The sequence below is a fragment of the Pteropus alecto genome, unplaced genomic scaffold (assembly GCF_000325575.1).
Source record: "Pteropus alecto unplaced genomic scaffold, ASM32557v1 scaffold210, whole genome shotgun sequence".
Classification (NCBI taxonomy): Eukaryota; Metazoa; Chordata; class Mammalia; order Chiroptera; family Pteropodidae; genus Pteropus; species Pteropus alecto.
The window spans coordinates 3,929,897-3,945,572 of record NW_006431288.1 but is presented as its reverse complement, the minus strand read 5'-3'; the positions used below and the strand labels follow the sequence as shown (position 1 = coordinate 3,945,572).

Below are 15,676 nucleotides of genomic sequence, written 5' to 3'. Positions count from 1 at the left end.
GGAGACCCATCTTTCCTGAAGTGTTCACCTTAGAACTGTCCTAGCTTAAGCCAAGTGCCTGTGGCACATGAACAGCATATTAAAGCTCATCAGCACACAAAGCCACAGTCAGAGCATTAAAGATGGAAGGGGACATGCCGGCTAGCCTTAGGAGTCAGTAGCCAATACCCATTCACAGGGCATGTGACTCTACCCCGGGAGTTGACTAACACAGTTTGCACATGTATGTCTAAGAGCTTCTGGGTGGTCGGTCAGTCTTTGGGCATAGGTAGTTTTAGTAATCTAAGGAAGAGGTAGTTCAAGGCTAACCTAAGAGCTTGTTTCTTTCTGAGAGATGCAAACAGATTTTGACATTACCCAACTGGAATTTTTAAAGATTTCCTAAGCAACAATGGTCTGGTGTACAAACAGCATAAGTTCTCTTGTGAAAATTGCTAAAGCATGTGGAAAAAGGAATGTTCCGATAAGCCTCCTTGACAGGATTCCTTGGGTTAAGATACTCTTAATTACTGACATTTTCCAATTTAACACGAGGAACTTGGAACTCTTACCTTAAGTTGAACTTTTTAAAAAATATGTTATTTAACATTGTATGACAACATATTTACAGTTTAAATAGAAATTTTCAATAATCAAAATACATCTTTAGCAAAAATTTAGAATGTAAAATTTTATAAAATAAACACTCATAGAAAAGCAGAACATTATTTTAGTACCATTTCAGATTTAGCCTAAATAGAAGTTTTCCTTAAATACCGAAATGCTCCATGGACAAGCGGGGTTCCCTACAGGTAAGAAGGCCCCTTCTTTCAACAAGCAATTTACCTTTGTGGATTTTGGCTGTTATTATAAAATGCTGATCCAAAAAGATTCTCCGAGATGGACACTACAACACTGATCGACAAAGCCTTTAAGAAGAAATGGTGCAGCGTTGTCTGTGGGCCACTGTGACACAAGGTCATTCCATAAAAAGCCTCTTTTCTGGATTCATTGATTCAAACTCTGCAGTTGCAGGGTTTCAAGCTGGGAGTCACACTGCCAACCCCTACACTACTAGTGTGACACAGCTACCATGTTACCTTTCACGTGGGGCTCACCCTGGCTGATGACAGCGAGTGGCAAATACACTCCCAGGCCCGCAGTGCCCAGCCTAGCAGAGTCTGTGGGCAAGAGCTTTAAAATCACCCTAACACTCAGGAAGGAGTCAGGCCAGAGACTGGGAATCAGCTTCAGTGAACTCATTCAATTTCTTTTCCTTGTGATGACTGTGCCCATCTTGAGGAAAATTCTTTTATTCATGTGGCTTGTTAAAAAGTAAGAAGTAGCGGTCAACTTTGGCCAAAACAAAAAGCTTTTGCACAAGTGTCTAGCTCTGTCCAAGTGCACTTCGCTCCAGGATGCTCTCGATAGAAGTTTCTAGTAGAGGTATTGCATGTGCTCTCAGCCACACCATCAAATTTCAGATCACAAATGATGACTTATGTCTGAAGTTGCCCTGCAAGACCAACACAAAGTTAGAACACGCTCATCCTCTACCAATCAATGGGGCCTAGTAGGACAGTGGGAAAGGAAAAATGGTGGTCAAATCGAACGTACCATTTCCCTGAAGAAGAAAGTGACAAAACATCAGATAATCATTCTTAAGTAACATCAAGAGCTTGCAACTATAAATGCCATCAGCATGTACACATGTTGTTGTGAAAGGCTAAAGAGCTCAGGGTCTGGAATACAATTTGGAAATCTTTTTTCCTATGGGATCCACTTGGTTTCCAAGAAGGAATGTCATTTCCCCTGCTGGAAACACTGATTTCTACGTTACCTAAATGACGTTTGCTCAGTTCCCTCACTCCATACCTCCTCATTTGTCCTGATATAGTTAACTCCATCTGGCTTCCCTGGATTCTTGTAACTGTGAAAAAGAAGAGAGTAGCTCAGTGACTACTGTTTATATCATATTAATGCCAACTTGAACTTTCTTTCTTTTCTCCAACTAAGACAGGCTCACCTTTCCCCATTCTGTTTACTACTGATGAAGTAACCACGTCTGTATGCACAGCAGATGCCCACTGTTATCAGGGCCAGCACAGCTAGGACAACCAGAACGCCTCCAATAATTCCGCCGATGTTCAGGTCATCTGGATTAAAGTAGTTGGAGGGAAGAGATGATACACACTAGCCATTCTTACAAAAGACCCTGACCCTGCTGTGCCCCCTCCCTGCCTCTATCCTTCTCCTTCCCCCTCTGCCCCTCATGCCTCCCCCGGCCAGAAGAACAAAGTCTTCTAGAACACACAGGACACTGTAACCCCTGATCTCACTTGTAAAAAGTACTAAGAACTCTACAGTTCGAATGCTGTTATACTTAATACTGTATTAAAAGGGGGTTGGCATTATAGAAAAGGCTTAAAAATCCTCTGGCTAAATCCCTGAGAATATTATTAATGGCAGAAATGAATACTATAAGACAGAATTAGAAGCCAGGAGTCCCAAGGCAGAAAAAAAATCCTACTATTCAGGGCTTCCCTTTGCTGTGGATTATTTGGGGGAAGAGGGCTAGTTTCAAGCAGTAAGAAATATAAGATGAGAACATGACCTTTCACTCTACTGGCTGCCTGGCCTCATATCTACAAGCTTTCTTAGTAGAAACCCCTTGACTCCCTTTTCTCATTTCTGTATACTGGGCAAAGGTATGCAGTCACCTTCAGTGTGAGGGCACTTGGACTGTTTATGACAAACAAAAACACAGTGGAAAATATGCAGGAGATATATCAACAAAAGCCAACTAACTTGGAAGTCGTTAAAATTCTCCCTTACTCTAGTGTAGCAGTTCTCAAAAGTGAGTGTATATTTAAAAATCAAGTTGCAATTCTGATTTGAAGATCTCAATCCCCAAGCCCCCTCCCTAGAGAACCAAAAGGTCTGGGACGAAGCCTGGGAATCTTCCTCCTACCCTAGAGCAGAGTTTCCCAAATTTGCCAGATGAGAAGAATCGCCTGGAGTGCTGTTTTACACAGACATTCCTGTCCTCCCCTGGAGACTGATTCCATATGTTGGGGGAGGGGAGATGGGCTGGAACCTGAATGCACAACAGTGGTTTCAAATGATTCTTATGATCAGGCACATCTGGGAAACAATGCTCTAGGGAGTGGCTGCACCTAGGGAGGAAGGAGGGACTCAAAGAGTTCCCCAATTGTTTCTGATATACCCCTCTGCCCCGCTTCTGGCTCATCACCTCCCCTTCAGATCCGACACCCTAGAGATAGCAGCATCACAGAACAGGGTAAATTACTGGGGCTAAAATTTGGTACTTCAGCTTGCTGCAAAATGGTTATAACTAGATAAATACCTGAAGACCTTACACAACCTTATGTTTTTATCAATTACAAAAAAAAAAAAATGGAGTTTATTAAACTCAGTTAAAAGTTACATGATTAGCCATGTTTCCAATACCAGAAGGCTCTAGAAAATCTATTTTGAGACAAACATATTGCAAGGACCACTTATTAGTCATTTAGCTGTTACTCATAACTTTCTCATCTTTCCTTTCAATGTACCCAAGTGGATTTTGGTGAATCTAGTCATCTCCAGAAGAAAACAGAACAGTTGTCTAAACGGATGGTCTAATACTAAATTTAAAATGTTCTATTCACTTGCCAGTCTTCAGAGGAAATCTTTTCAAAAAGTAACTCACAGACTTCCATCTCCTGCTCCTCACACCTGGCTGAGCCGGCATCGTTGGAAGCAATGCAGTAATACTGCCCAGAGTCCTCCTTGTGAACAGCACTGAAAACCTGGTTCAGGAAATTACAAGGAAATAATGAAACCAAGCGACAGGGCAGACCTCTAAGGGGAGGGAGAGAAGAGGCTGCCCCCACCTGTCAATCTGCTAAGTCCAGAACAAAGTAAACTATCTGCTCATCTGCTCTTGGTTTCCCTGCAGCTTCCAGGTCATTGTCCAGGTTCTTTTGATATTCTTCCCTGACACTCTTGCCTAAGGGGTTCTATGTTCTGAATAATAGAACTGCTTAGGCATATGGAGATATCAAAGCCTACCAACACCCAGAAGGAGAGGTTGAGCTTAACTTTTATTCAAGTAAAGGGACTCTGAGAATGATTGTTCTTCAAGCAACACTTTGGCAGTAGGAATACAGAGGATCCTATTTTAACCTGGCTCATTACTCCACAGGTTGGTTATACCACAGATGAAGAGCCCCAGATGTAGTAAAAGCCTGGTATGATATGCTCCGGGAGCAGTCTGTTCTGTATGCATGGCCAGTCTGGTTTCACCTTTAACCCTGCCCCTTCCCACCACGACACCTGGGTTATTTTGAAGCAAATTCCAGATACATTTTATCCACAGATACTTCAGTATGTATCTCTAGAAGATATGCATTTTTTAAATCAGAATTACAATACCTTTATCATGCCTAAAGCAATTAACAACTCCTTAATATCATATATCCAGCCAGCAATCAAATTTCCCTAATTAATTCATGAGTTTTACAGTTGGTGATTCAAATCAGGACTGTTCTTCTGTAGAATCTCTGGTGTGCATTTTTAGCTCCCATCTTACAAAGTTTCATTGTCTCTCCTAATACCTGATCTTTCCACAATAGGTTCCCCTTGTCCCAACACAGACGTTTCCATTCTTACCTCTCAGAAGAGATCTTACCAGAGTGCCTGTCTCAGAGTTTAAGAGAAAAGAGGAATTTCGAAATCTGGGATTGGCTCTGGAGTTTGTCGGCAGCAGCACGTCGTTGCGATACCAGCTATAATGAGGTGGGGGGTAGCCCTCGCTCTCCTGGCAGTGCAGCGTCGCTGCCTTGCCTACAGGCACAGCCTTTGGGACTCTGCACACAGGAGGTACTGGCTTCACTGTTGGAGAAATACAGGCTGGTGTTTAAAATTGGCAATCTGGCTCTATTCTTATGGAAGCCCACAGTAAATCTGCCCAAAACAAGAAAGCTGGCCAAGGGATTCTGCACCGCTGCCATCCCCATGGTCACGCCTGCAGACTGCGTGATCTGCTGCCTGAAATGTGCCCCGTAGCTCACCCCCCGCCCTTAGTATAATCCCACAGCAAGTTTCTAAGGCCTCCACCTCCCTGAGGAGTGCCTCCTACAGCTGGTGCAGCAAAGTGGCAGAAGCTCCACTTCCCTTTTCACTTTCTACCAGCTCAAGCAGTCTCGGGTCTCAAAGCTCTCCCTCCCTAAATCATGTGATACCCTCAAGGATGCAGTTCTAGAAAGAAAAAGTTGATGTTTTTTATTTTACAGACAAGATTCATGAGGCCTGAAAGGGGGGACATGTTTTAACTTCACATGAGTTCCTACCTTGTACAGTTAACTCAATGACAATCTCGTCAATTGCTTTGCGATCGTTTCGAGCAACCACCTCACAACGATAAAGGGCTGAGTCTGTCCGGGTCACATTCCAGATCTTTAGAGAGGTTTTCCCCAATAGTTCTGCACGACCTGCCAAGTCTCCTATAGAAAAGAAGACACAGGGCACTAGAAGACTCTTTAAAGATATTTTTGCCACTTGAAGAAGGTGGTTTCTGGGGCCAGCATTTGATGCCTCAGTAAGAAGACTGCAGATTGGCTTCTATTTCTGTTCCTTTATAACAGAGTTGAACTCTCTGATGACCCTGAGCACCAAAATAGTACCTGGTGTGTAAGAGAAGATACTACATGTGTCTGTTTTTAAAGCACAGGCCTCATTTCCTTTTCATCATTCCCATCATGGATGCCCCACTAAAAGAGAAAGATGTCAAACAAATAACATTAAATAGACCACCAGCAATCCATAAAAGGTACTGGGACATCTAGATATCAGCATGCAAAAGAATGAAGTTGGAATCCTACCTCACACCATCTATACCAAAGACCTTACTGTAAGAGCTAAGACTATGAAACTCTTAGGAAAAACCATAGGCATGAATTGTCATGACCTTGGATTAGGCAATGATTTCTTAGATATGGCACCAAAGGAAGAAGCACACACATAAAAAGAGTTATATTCACCTTCACTTGACTTTAATAAAAAATTTAAAACTTTTGTGCTTCAAAGGACACAAGTAAGTGAAAACACAATCCACTGAATGGGAGAAAATATTTGCAGATCATATATCTGACAAAAGACTAGTATCCAGAATACAGGCATATCTCGAAGGTACTGCAGATTTGGTTCCAGACCACCACAAAAAACAAGTAACAGAAAAAAGCAAGTCATAATCTTTTTGCTGGTGGAGGGTCTTGCCTTCAATTTGTAAAAAACACAAGATTTGTGAAGTGCAATAAGGCAAATCACAATAAAATGAAGCATGCCTATACATAAAGAATTTGTAACTCAATAATAACTAGACAAATAACCTAATTAAAAATAGACAAAGAATTTGCATAGATAGTTCTCTAAAGAAGATCTTGCAAATGGCCAATAAGCACATGAAAAGATGCTCAGCATCTTTAGTCATCAGGGAAATGCAAAGCAAAACCACAGTGAGATACCACTTCATACCCACTAGGATGGCTAGAATCAAAAAGATGGACAGTTACAAGTGTTAGTAAGGATATGGGGAAATACACTGCTGAAGGAATGGAAAATGCTGCAGCCACTTTGAAAAACAGTTTGGCAGTTTCTTTTAAAAACTATACATGCAACTACTACATGATCTAGCAATTGTACTATTGGTCATTTATCTCCAAGAAATGGAAACTTATGTTCACACAAAAACCTGTACATGAATGTTCATAGCAGCATTACTGATAACAGCCAAAAGTGGGAAAAAAAACCAATGTACGTCAACTGATGAATGGACAAAAAAATGTGTCCTATCTACAATGGATCATCAGTCATCCATATTTTTAAAAATGAAGTACTGATACATATGCTACAACATGGATGAACCTTGAAAGCAATATGCGAAGTGAAAGAAGTCAGTCTCAAAGGATCACAAACTGTATAATTCCATCTACATGAGGTGTCTGGAATGGGTAACTCCATAGAGACAAAGTAGGTTAGTGGCAGCCAGGAGGTGAGTGGAGGAAGAAGAGATGATGAGTGACTGCTAATGGGCATGGGGTTTCTTTGGAGGGCCCATGAAAATGTTCTGGAATTTGACAGTAATGAGAGTTGTATATCTCTGCTGAATATACTAACAACCACTTAGGTAAATACTTTAAAAGAGTGAGTTTTACACTATATGAATTATATTTGTTTTAAAAAAATTTAAACATAAAAAGAAACAGTAACTTTTCAAAAAAGCATGAAAAACCTAGAGAATGACAAATATGACACAAAAGAAAAATATGACACAAAAAAGTAGAAACTAATTATTACTTAACCTGTTGTTTAGTGACAAGTATAAGAAGGATTTATATAAAAACGGCAAAATGCTATGACAGAAGATGAACATTTTCAAAGGCATTTTCGAAGGGGAAGGTTTGTTATCCAGTGGCCATTAGTAGAGGTTAGGAAAATGGTAAAAAAAAAAATCTAACAGGATGCTTTTGGTATAGTCCTGGGTTAAGTCAAGAGAAAAGGCCAAGTAGATTCAAGTTTTCCTTCAGCATTCATGTTTTATGTGGCAAATACTCTCTCTGTCCTTCCAACTAAGAGTGAGCTGTTTAATTTCCAGAAACAGAAAGTTCTTTGAAAAAATTCCCATTTGGTTTCTCTGATGATCAAAATTGCATGTACAGGGTTTATCGGGAGCAGCCTAAGTTGCCAGGGAAAACCAATTTGTTTTCTAAGAGTAACATTTCTATCTCTTCAAAAATAAGAGGTTGGGGAGGATACTGGTGGGAAAACAAAACTATTTTTAAGAGCCTATGACTCCAGATGATATTGAGCAGAAAGCAGAAAGATCATGAGTTTAGGTTGTTTCCACAAAATCTCTTTCCCATCTGTGAAACCTCAACTGTCAACTTCTCTGAGAACTCTGTAGCCACCGTACCTATAACTTACCTGCGTCTGTACCTCAGGTTTACTTCTTCTCTCCTGTCAGAATGAAGGTCGTGTTCCATTTCATGTCATCTGTAATCCCTTTCTCTCCCTCCTTCGTCAAAGTCACAGTCAACTCCTAGTAATTCCTCCTCTTTATTCTCTACACTGCCTCGACCTTAGCTCAGGCCACTAGCTCCTCCCTCTTGGATTCTATAAATTCTATAAATTCTGCTCCAAGTATTGCCCATCTCTAATCTCTTCTCCACAAAGCAGCTAATTCGTTGTTCTTGGAGCCTAAGTGTAACCATGTCACTTCCCTCTTAAAATCTCTCAGTGGACCCTCAAGAAATTGTCCATTCTTGTCTGGCATTCACTGCTTCTTGTTTGGCCCCGGCATACCTCTCCAGTTTCATCTGGTGTCCTTCCTCCCACCCCCTCTCTCTCCAAGCCCCAGCTAAGAAGGAGCACTTATAGTTTCTCTGATAAGCCAAGCTACCTTTTGCTTCTGTATCCTTATTCACAGCATTCTTTCTTGCCCAACACCTTTCTTCACTCCACCCCTTACCATCTTGCCTGGCTAACTAGTCTTTCTTCACATCTCTGCCACTTCTGGAAAACCTTCCATGACCACCTGTCCTGCTCCTACTTCATGCAGTCTGAATGCACCCTGCGCTTACCTCTGCTCTAGCACTGGGATAACATCCTGCTCACTGATCTAGTGAGTGCTTTCTCAATGCGGTGTGCTTGCACACAGTAGATGTTCATCGAATACTTGTTGTCTCCTTGCTGCTCCTGGTGATCCTGCTGATTAATTCACTTAGCTCATATCACTAATATCATGGATCATGATAAGAAGGTCTAGGAAAATGTTCACTCTGATGCCTCATAAATATCAGTTGCAGAGATAAAAATCCTAACTAATGAACTGATACTTATTGAAGCTGGGTGACAGGTACAGGGAGGTTCAACATGCTATTCTCATTACCTTTACATGTGATGAATTTTCTGTAAGTAAAACAAAACAAAACAAAACAAAACAAAACAAAACAAAAAAAACAATCCTGGCTACAGAAGCAGGAGCAGTCAGGGGAAAGCCTCTGGCCACAAGCACATGCCTGGGCCTTGTGTACAAAGGAGAGGACTATAGGATCATACCCTGTATTTTGTTGTCAAAAAACACATATGTGGTTTGGGCATCCTGAATTTTCTTCCATTCAATCCGGGGGTCATTTGTCTGTGAATCTGTAATGATACAAGACAGCTCCACACCTAATGAGCGAAAAAAAAAAAGAAATTTTAGTAAAAGTGGAATAATTTTAGGTTCATTTTATACCCAGACCTTGGAAGATTTCTAGTTTTAGAGAGGTATTTCATGCAGATTAAAAATCTAGCTGTCTCCAGGCTCCAAGAGACTTTAAGAAAAGATGAATTTTAGAAAGAAAAAGAATAAAGATGATTAGCAAGAAGCCTTACTAAATAGAGTACACATCCCCTTAATATTCCGCTTATGTATCAGAAATTTCTTTGTTATGTAAGCCAGGGCAGGAACCAGATTTGAGCCAACACAGAACCCGCAGAGTTCCCTGCTGGCCTACTGAGGGGCTCTGCTTCACTGACACGCTTACACATCCAATGCACTGTTAAGTAGACACACACTGGAACATCTCTATGGCACTATATGTGAATATTTGAACTGAGTTGGTTGCAAGACTACTGAATGTCCATTAGGTGGTGCCCGTTCTCCTAATACATAGTCTCCCTTGTACTTACTTTCAAATTCCTGTACCACCGGGTTTCGGTTGCTGGATTTGAGATTCACAGCCCCTATCAAGCAGTCTGAAGAGAAAAAAAAGAAAAAAGAAAAGTAAATCAGAGACAATGCGACTCTAAGACAGCAAAGAACCCTCGGACTGAGGTCAGGTTTTTCGCTTCTATGTAGGCTACAATCACTATCCACAAAGGATGGAAAAATATTATATTCCAAAACAAAGTCTCTTAGATACAGCAAGTTGACGGCCTTCTCTCAGTCTGACCTTCACAGGAAGGAACTAAGAGGGAGAGAAAGTTCTGAGAATTCACTTTCCTTCTTAGTCCCAGAATAAAGCCACCTAGAGCTTTAATGACTTTTCCTCAAAGAATTTCCTTCTTGCTTGGAATCACTATTAATCCTTTCAATATCTATCATTTGGACTCATGGGAGCCTTCTTGTCAGCCCTCCCTCCTGCCTCTCCCCTCTCTCTCCTCTAGGCTTCAAATCCAGCAAGGCACTCTCGATCCATACTCTTGGCCAGGTACTTTCTTTCCTCTTTAGGATGGCGTCAACACTGGGTACAGTTATCAACAAACTAAAAGACTGCCTCCTGAGTTAGCCATGTATCTAACCTAGCAATTCCCATCCATTAAGAAGTTCTTAGCAGCCTTCAGTAAAATGAGAAATATAACAACATAGTGACTTTTATAAAGCTAAGTTGAATGAAGCTATTGATGAAATCAAGATATGCCATTCGCACGGTAGTCCCTTTCAAAACTAGCATCTGACTGTTAAGTCAAAACTAGCATCGACAAACTTAGAAGTCAATTTATTATGGTCTCAAACTGATTTCCTTAGAGAAAAGAACAAGTAGGTACATTGATCACCTACAAAATGTCATTCTTCAGCTACTTGGTCCCTAGGAAAACATGCCATTCCCAAAGACGGCCTTCATACATAAAGCCCTTAAAAAGGCCTGTGGATCTCAGGTGACTATACTACCAGGTAAAAAAAATGTGCAGAAATACTTATTCTCTAAGCTGCTTTCTAATTCCTTGCATATTAGGTGGACTGCAGGTCACGACAACCCATTCTTTTCCTTTTTAAAATTGTATTAAATGGTTCAGTTACAATTCGATATACATTTCGATCCTCTTTCTTACTTAGTAGGACTTCATTAATTTTAACAAAAGCCTCAAAAAATCTAATAAAAAGAGATGAAAATCATAATGTACCTGAGTTGCTATGAGTTTCTAAACCACTCACAAAAGGTTGTAGAACTAGGACAAGTAAAGATAATGTTATTTTGTTTGGGTTAACCATGGGCTATTCCTTTTGGAAGCCAGAAATCCTATGCATACGTAGTACTTTCTATTTCTCCTTCAAGCTGGAAGCTCCCAGTGATTCATTAATAGAGAGTAATAGATGATGCTCTGAATACCTACTAAGGAAGGACACACAGTTCCTTCTGAGGAAAGTGACCATTGACATATATAGCATGATCACTATAATTTAGATGATGAGATACCAAAGCTCTGGTTAAAAATGACCATGAACAGGGATCAGCTTCTGATCCAAAGGCCATCAAAGAGGCCTCAGAATAACTCATGAGAACTTTGCTCAACTAGATATAAGACAACCTAATCTGACCCTTTCTTTTAAGAAGTATGAAGCTAAGAGAAATTAGAGAATAAATTAGAGAGTTTATATAGTCACCAGAGAAACAGTTGGAGTATAAAAAAAAATAAATTGGCTCATCAAAATGGTGGAAACACTAGAGTTGGTAACAGATGAACTAGAGGACAAAAAAGATGACACTAAAGTTACTCTAGTATCTGCAGCCATTTCATCAAGGCCAATTAAGATATATTCTTTACAATAAATCTCTACGGTAAACTAAGCCAATTTGTTTCTTACAACCAAAAAGAAGCTAAGGTAACACAGCCCGAGATAATGGAAATAATCACCTCTTTTATCCCTCTACTCTGCAGTAGAAGTGAATATTCTATACTTCTTAATGAAAGCTTGCCCTGACCGCTTTCCTGCCCAACTACCCTACATAAGTTTCACAGGCAGCTGCTCATGCCAATCCTAGAAGACAATATGTATCAAGAAGATTTAAGAACAGAAGACCACAACAAGCAAGTGAAATTTTAGCTTAAGTGATCATTTATAACAGCTGAGCCCTACGTCTGATGAGGTCCCAAGCTGAGAGCCCTTCCTCAGAATTCTCATCCTATTTCTAAACAATTCTTAAATTTATAAATATTCTATAAAGGCATACCTCAGATATACTATGGGTTCAGCTCCAGACCATCACAATAAAGCCAAAACTACAATAAAGTGAGTCACACAAATTTTGTGGTTTCCCAGTATAGATAAAAGTTATGCAGGTAGTCTATGGCCATGCCACCCTGAACAAGCTCTATCCCGTCTGATCTCGGAAGCTAAGCAGGGTCGGGCTTGGTTAGTACTTGGATGGGAGACCATCTAAGAAGACCAAGTGCTATAGGCATAAAAAATAAAAAATAAGGGATTGTAAGCTGACAAGGTCCTTGCAATCTGTGAGGTCATAGTCTATTAAGTGTGCAATAATATTATGTCCAAAAATGTACATATCTTAAAAATACTTTATTGCTAAAAAAAATCCAAAAAACAAAAAACAAAAAACTAACCATCATCTGAGGCTTCAACGAATTTTAATCTTTTTCCTGGTGGAGGGTCTTGCCCCAATGTTGATGGCTGCTGATTGATCTGGGTGGTCGTTGCTGAAGGCTGGAGTGGCTGTGGCAATTTCTTAAAATAAGACAACAATGAAGTTTGCCACACTGACTGACTCTTCCTTTCACAATTTCTCTGTTGCATATCACACTGTTTGACAGCCTTTTACCCACAGCAATACTTCTTTCAAAACTGGAGTCAATCCTCTCAAACCCTCCTGCTGCTTTATCAACTAAGTTTATGTAATGTTCTAAGTCCCTTGTTGTCACTTCAATAATCTTCACAGCATCTTCACTAGGAGTAGATTCCATCTCAAGAAACCACTTTCCTCACCCATCTTAGGAAGCAACTCCTTCCTTATTCGTTAAAGTTCCACCATGAAAGTGCAGCAATGCAGCCACATCTTCAGGCTCCATTTCTAATTCTAGTTCTCTTGCTCTCTCTATTTCTGAAGTTACTTCCCTTCGCTGAAGTCCTGAACCCCTCAAAGTAATCCATGAGCGTTGAAGTCAACTTCTTCCAAACTCCTGTTAATGTTGATATTTTGACCTCTTACCATGAAATCACAAATGTTCTTAATGGCATCTAGAATCATCAATCCTTTCTAGAAGGTTTTCCATTTATTTTGCCCAGATCCATCAGAGAAATCATTATCTATGGTAGCTAGAGCCTTATGAAATGTATTTCTTAAATAAGACTTGAAAGTTGAAATTAGTCCTTGATCTTTGGGCTGCAGAAAGGCTGTTGTGTTAAAGGCATGGAAACAACATTCATCTCACTGTACATCTCCGCCAGCGTTCTTGGGTGACCAGGTGCACTCTCTATGAGCAGTAAAATTTTGAAAAGAACCTTATTTTCTGATCACTAGGTCTCAACAGAAGGCTTAAAACATTCAATAAATCATGTCGTAAACAATGTGATGGCACCCAGGCATTGCTGTCCATTCGTAGAGCACAGGCAGAGTAGATTTAGCATAATTTTTAAGGGTCCTAAGATTTTTGGATTGGTAAACGAGCACTGGCTTCAACTTAAAGTCACCAGTTGTGTTAGTCCTTACACGAATCAGCCTGTCCTTAAAAGCTCTGAAGCCAGCATTGACTTCTCCCTCTCTAGCTGTGAAAGTCCTTTCAATATAAGGCTGTTTTGTCTACATTAAATATCTGTTTAGTGCAGCCACCTTCATTAATTAGCTTAGCTAGATCTTCTGGGTAACTTGCTGCAGCTTCTATAACAGCACTTGCTGCTTCCCCTTGTACTTTTGTGTTACAAAAACGGTTTCTTTCCTTAATCTTACGCTAGCTTCAAACTTTTTTTCTGTAGCTCCTTCACCTTACTAAGCCTTCATAGAATTGAAAAGTTAGGACCTTATTCTGGATTAGGCTATGGTTTAAGGGAACGTTATAGCTTGTTCATCTTCTAACCAGACTACTAAAACTTTATGTCAGCAGTAAGGCTATTTTGCTTTCTTATCATTTGTGTGTTCACTGGAGTAACTTCCTTCAAGAACTTCTCCTTTGCATTTAAAACCTAGTTCACTGTTTGGCACAAGAGGCCTAGCTTTTGGCCTATCTCAGTTTTCGATATGCCTTTCTCACTAAGCTTAATCGCTTCTAGGTTTTGATTTAAAGTGAGAGACCTGTGACTCTTCCTTTCACTTGAACACTTAGAAGCCATTGTAGGATTATTAACTGGCCTTATTTCAAAACTGCTGTTTCTCAGGGAATAGGGAGGCCCAAGGAGAGGGAGAGAGATGGGAAGGGCCTGTTGGTGGAGCAGTCAGAACACACACATTTATTGATTAAGTTTGTCATCCTATATGGGTGTGGTTTGAGGTGGCCCAAAATGATTACAATAGTAACATCAGAAACCACTGATTACAGATTACCATAACATATACAGTAGCATCCACAGACTTGCTCGACACAGGGTTGCCGTAGCCTTCAATTCATAAAACACACAGTATCTGTGAAGCACAATAAAACAAGATGTGCCTGCAACACCTTACTTGCCCATCACCAATAACCCAAGATCCTACTACAAAAGAATTCTGTCATTTAGAGAATGTTATATAAATGAAAATATACAGCAGGTGATTTTTTGAGATTGACTTTTTTCACCCACAGAATGCTCTTTAGGTCCATCCAACTCGTGTATAATAATAGTTCATTTCTTTATATTGCTAAGTAGCATTCCATGGATGGTATGTACCAACTCTTCTCACCATTCACTCACTGAAAGATATCTGGGTTGTTTCTAGTTTGAGTCTATTATCGATAAAGCTGCTACGAGCATTTGTGTACAGGTTTTTGTATGAATATGTTTCATTTTCTCTGGGATAAATGCCCAATAGCACATAGGCTCAGCTGTATGTTGCTGCATGGTTAGTTTTTTTTAAGAAACTGACAAACTGTTTTCCAGAGTTGTGCTGTATCAAAAATTCATTGCAGGAAAGTTTTCTAAATTATTTTTTTTGTTTTTGTTTTTTTTTATTTAGAGGGGTTTACTGGACCACTCTGTACTAACTTTGCAACTTTCTGTGAATCTATAATTATTTCAATATTGAAACATAGAACACTTGTCTATTTCTAAAGTGATGATGGTGAATATCCAATCACTATGTCATTTGGAATCCACTGAATACACTAAAAAAGTAAAGTTACAGCTTTATTTTAAAGTGTCAATATTTATAATATACCAGAAATTGTATACTTAACAACTTTTTAAATTTATGTAAAAAAATTTATATAAGTTCTCCCAACTTCTTTTAGTGAATATGTAAGTTAAAACTATCAGCTGGCTTAATTACATTCATGATCAAAGTATACAATAAGAATACTAATGTGATCATAAATTATTTTGCAGTGGTCTATGTGTTTCTGTCATTTCACCGAACATTAATATTTGGAGGTTTTGCTTTTGGGCTCTCTGAAAACATCAGCAGCAACTACAGAGTCTGCTGTTCTCACCCTACTAAAGATTAGTGAATAGAGAAAATCAGAGAATCAGGGTGACGTAAAAATTTTCTCTTTACAAAATTGGTATTTTTATCTCAGTAAGACGTTTACAATTGAATGTGAGAGATGGTGCTCCACCCCTTGTATTTTTACTGTTTCTATGTATAATCTATATGCATGATCCAGTTTTTCTGCATTTTCATCATCACTATGTAAATTTTTTTATTCTGGTATATGTAACATAAAATTTACCATCTTGACCACTTTTAAGTGTACAATTCAGTGGAATTCAGCACATTCACAATGT

General features: G+C 39.6%; 1 protein-coding gene and 1 pseudogene across 1 annotated transcript in view; one reads left to right on the top strand and one right to left on the bottom strand.

The window, feature by feature from the left end:
* Positions 1-395: 395 nt before the first annotated feature.
* JAM3 (junctional adhesion molecule 3) overlaps positions 396-15,676 on the bottom strand; it is a 61,872-nt gene continuing 46,591 nt past the window's right edge. Inside the window, exons 2-9 of the mRNA XM_006926990.3 lie at positions 9,715-9,780; positions 9,100-9,213; positions 5,334-5,486; positions 4,673-4,875; positions 3,692-3,791; positions 2,006-2,135; positions 1,855-1,909; positions 396-1,495 (exon numbers count right to left, since the gene is read on the bottom strand). Coding sequence (XP_006927052.2) covers positions 1,460-1,495; positions 1,855-1,909; positions 2,006-2,135; positions 3,692-3,791; positions 4,673-4,875; positions 5,334-5,486; positions 9,100-9,213; positions 9,715-9,780 — 857 coding nt within the window. The 3' untranslated portion in view covers positions 396-1,459. The remainder of the gene's footprint in view (positions 1,496-1,854; positions 1,910-2,005; positions 2,136-3,691; positions 3,792-4,672; positions 4,876-5,333; positions 5,487-9,099; positions 9,214-9,714; positions 9,781-15,676) is intronic.
* On the top strand, positions 12,091-12,209 carry LOC112470961 (annotated as a pseudogene).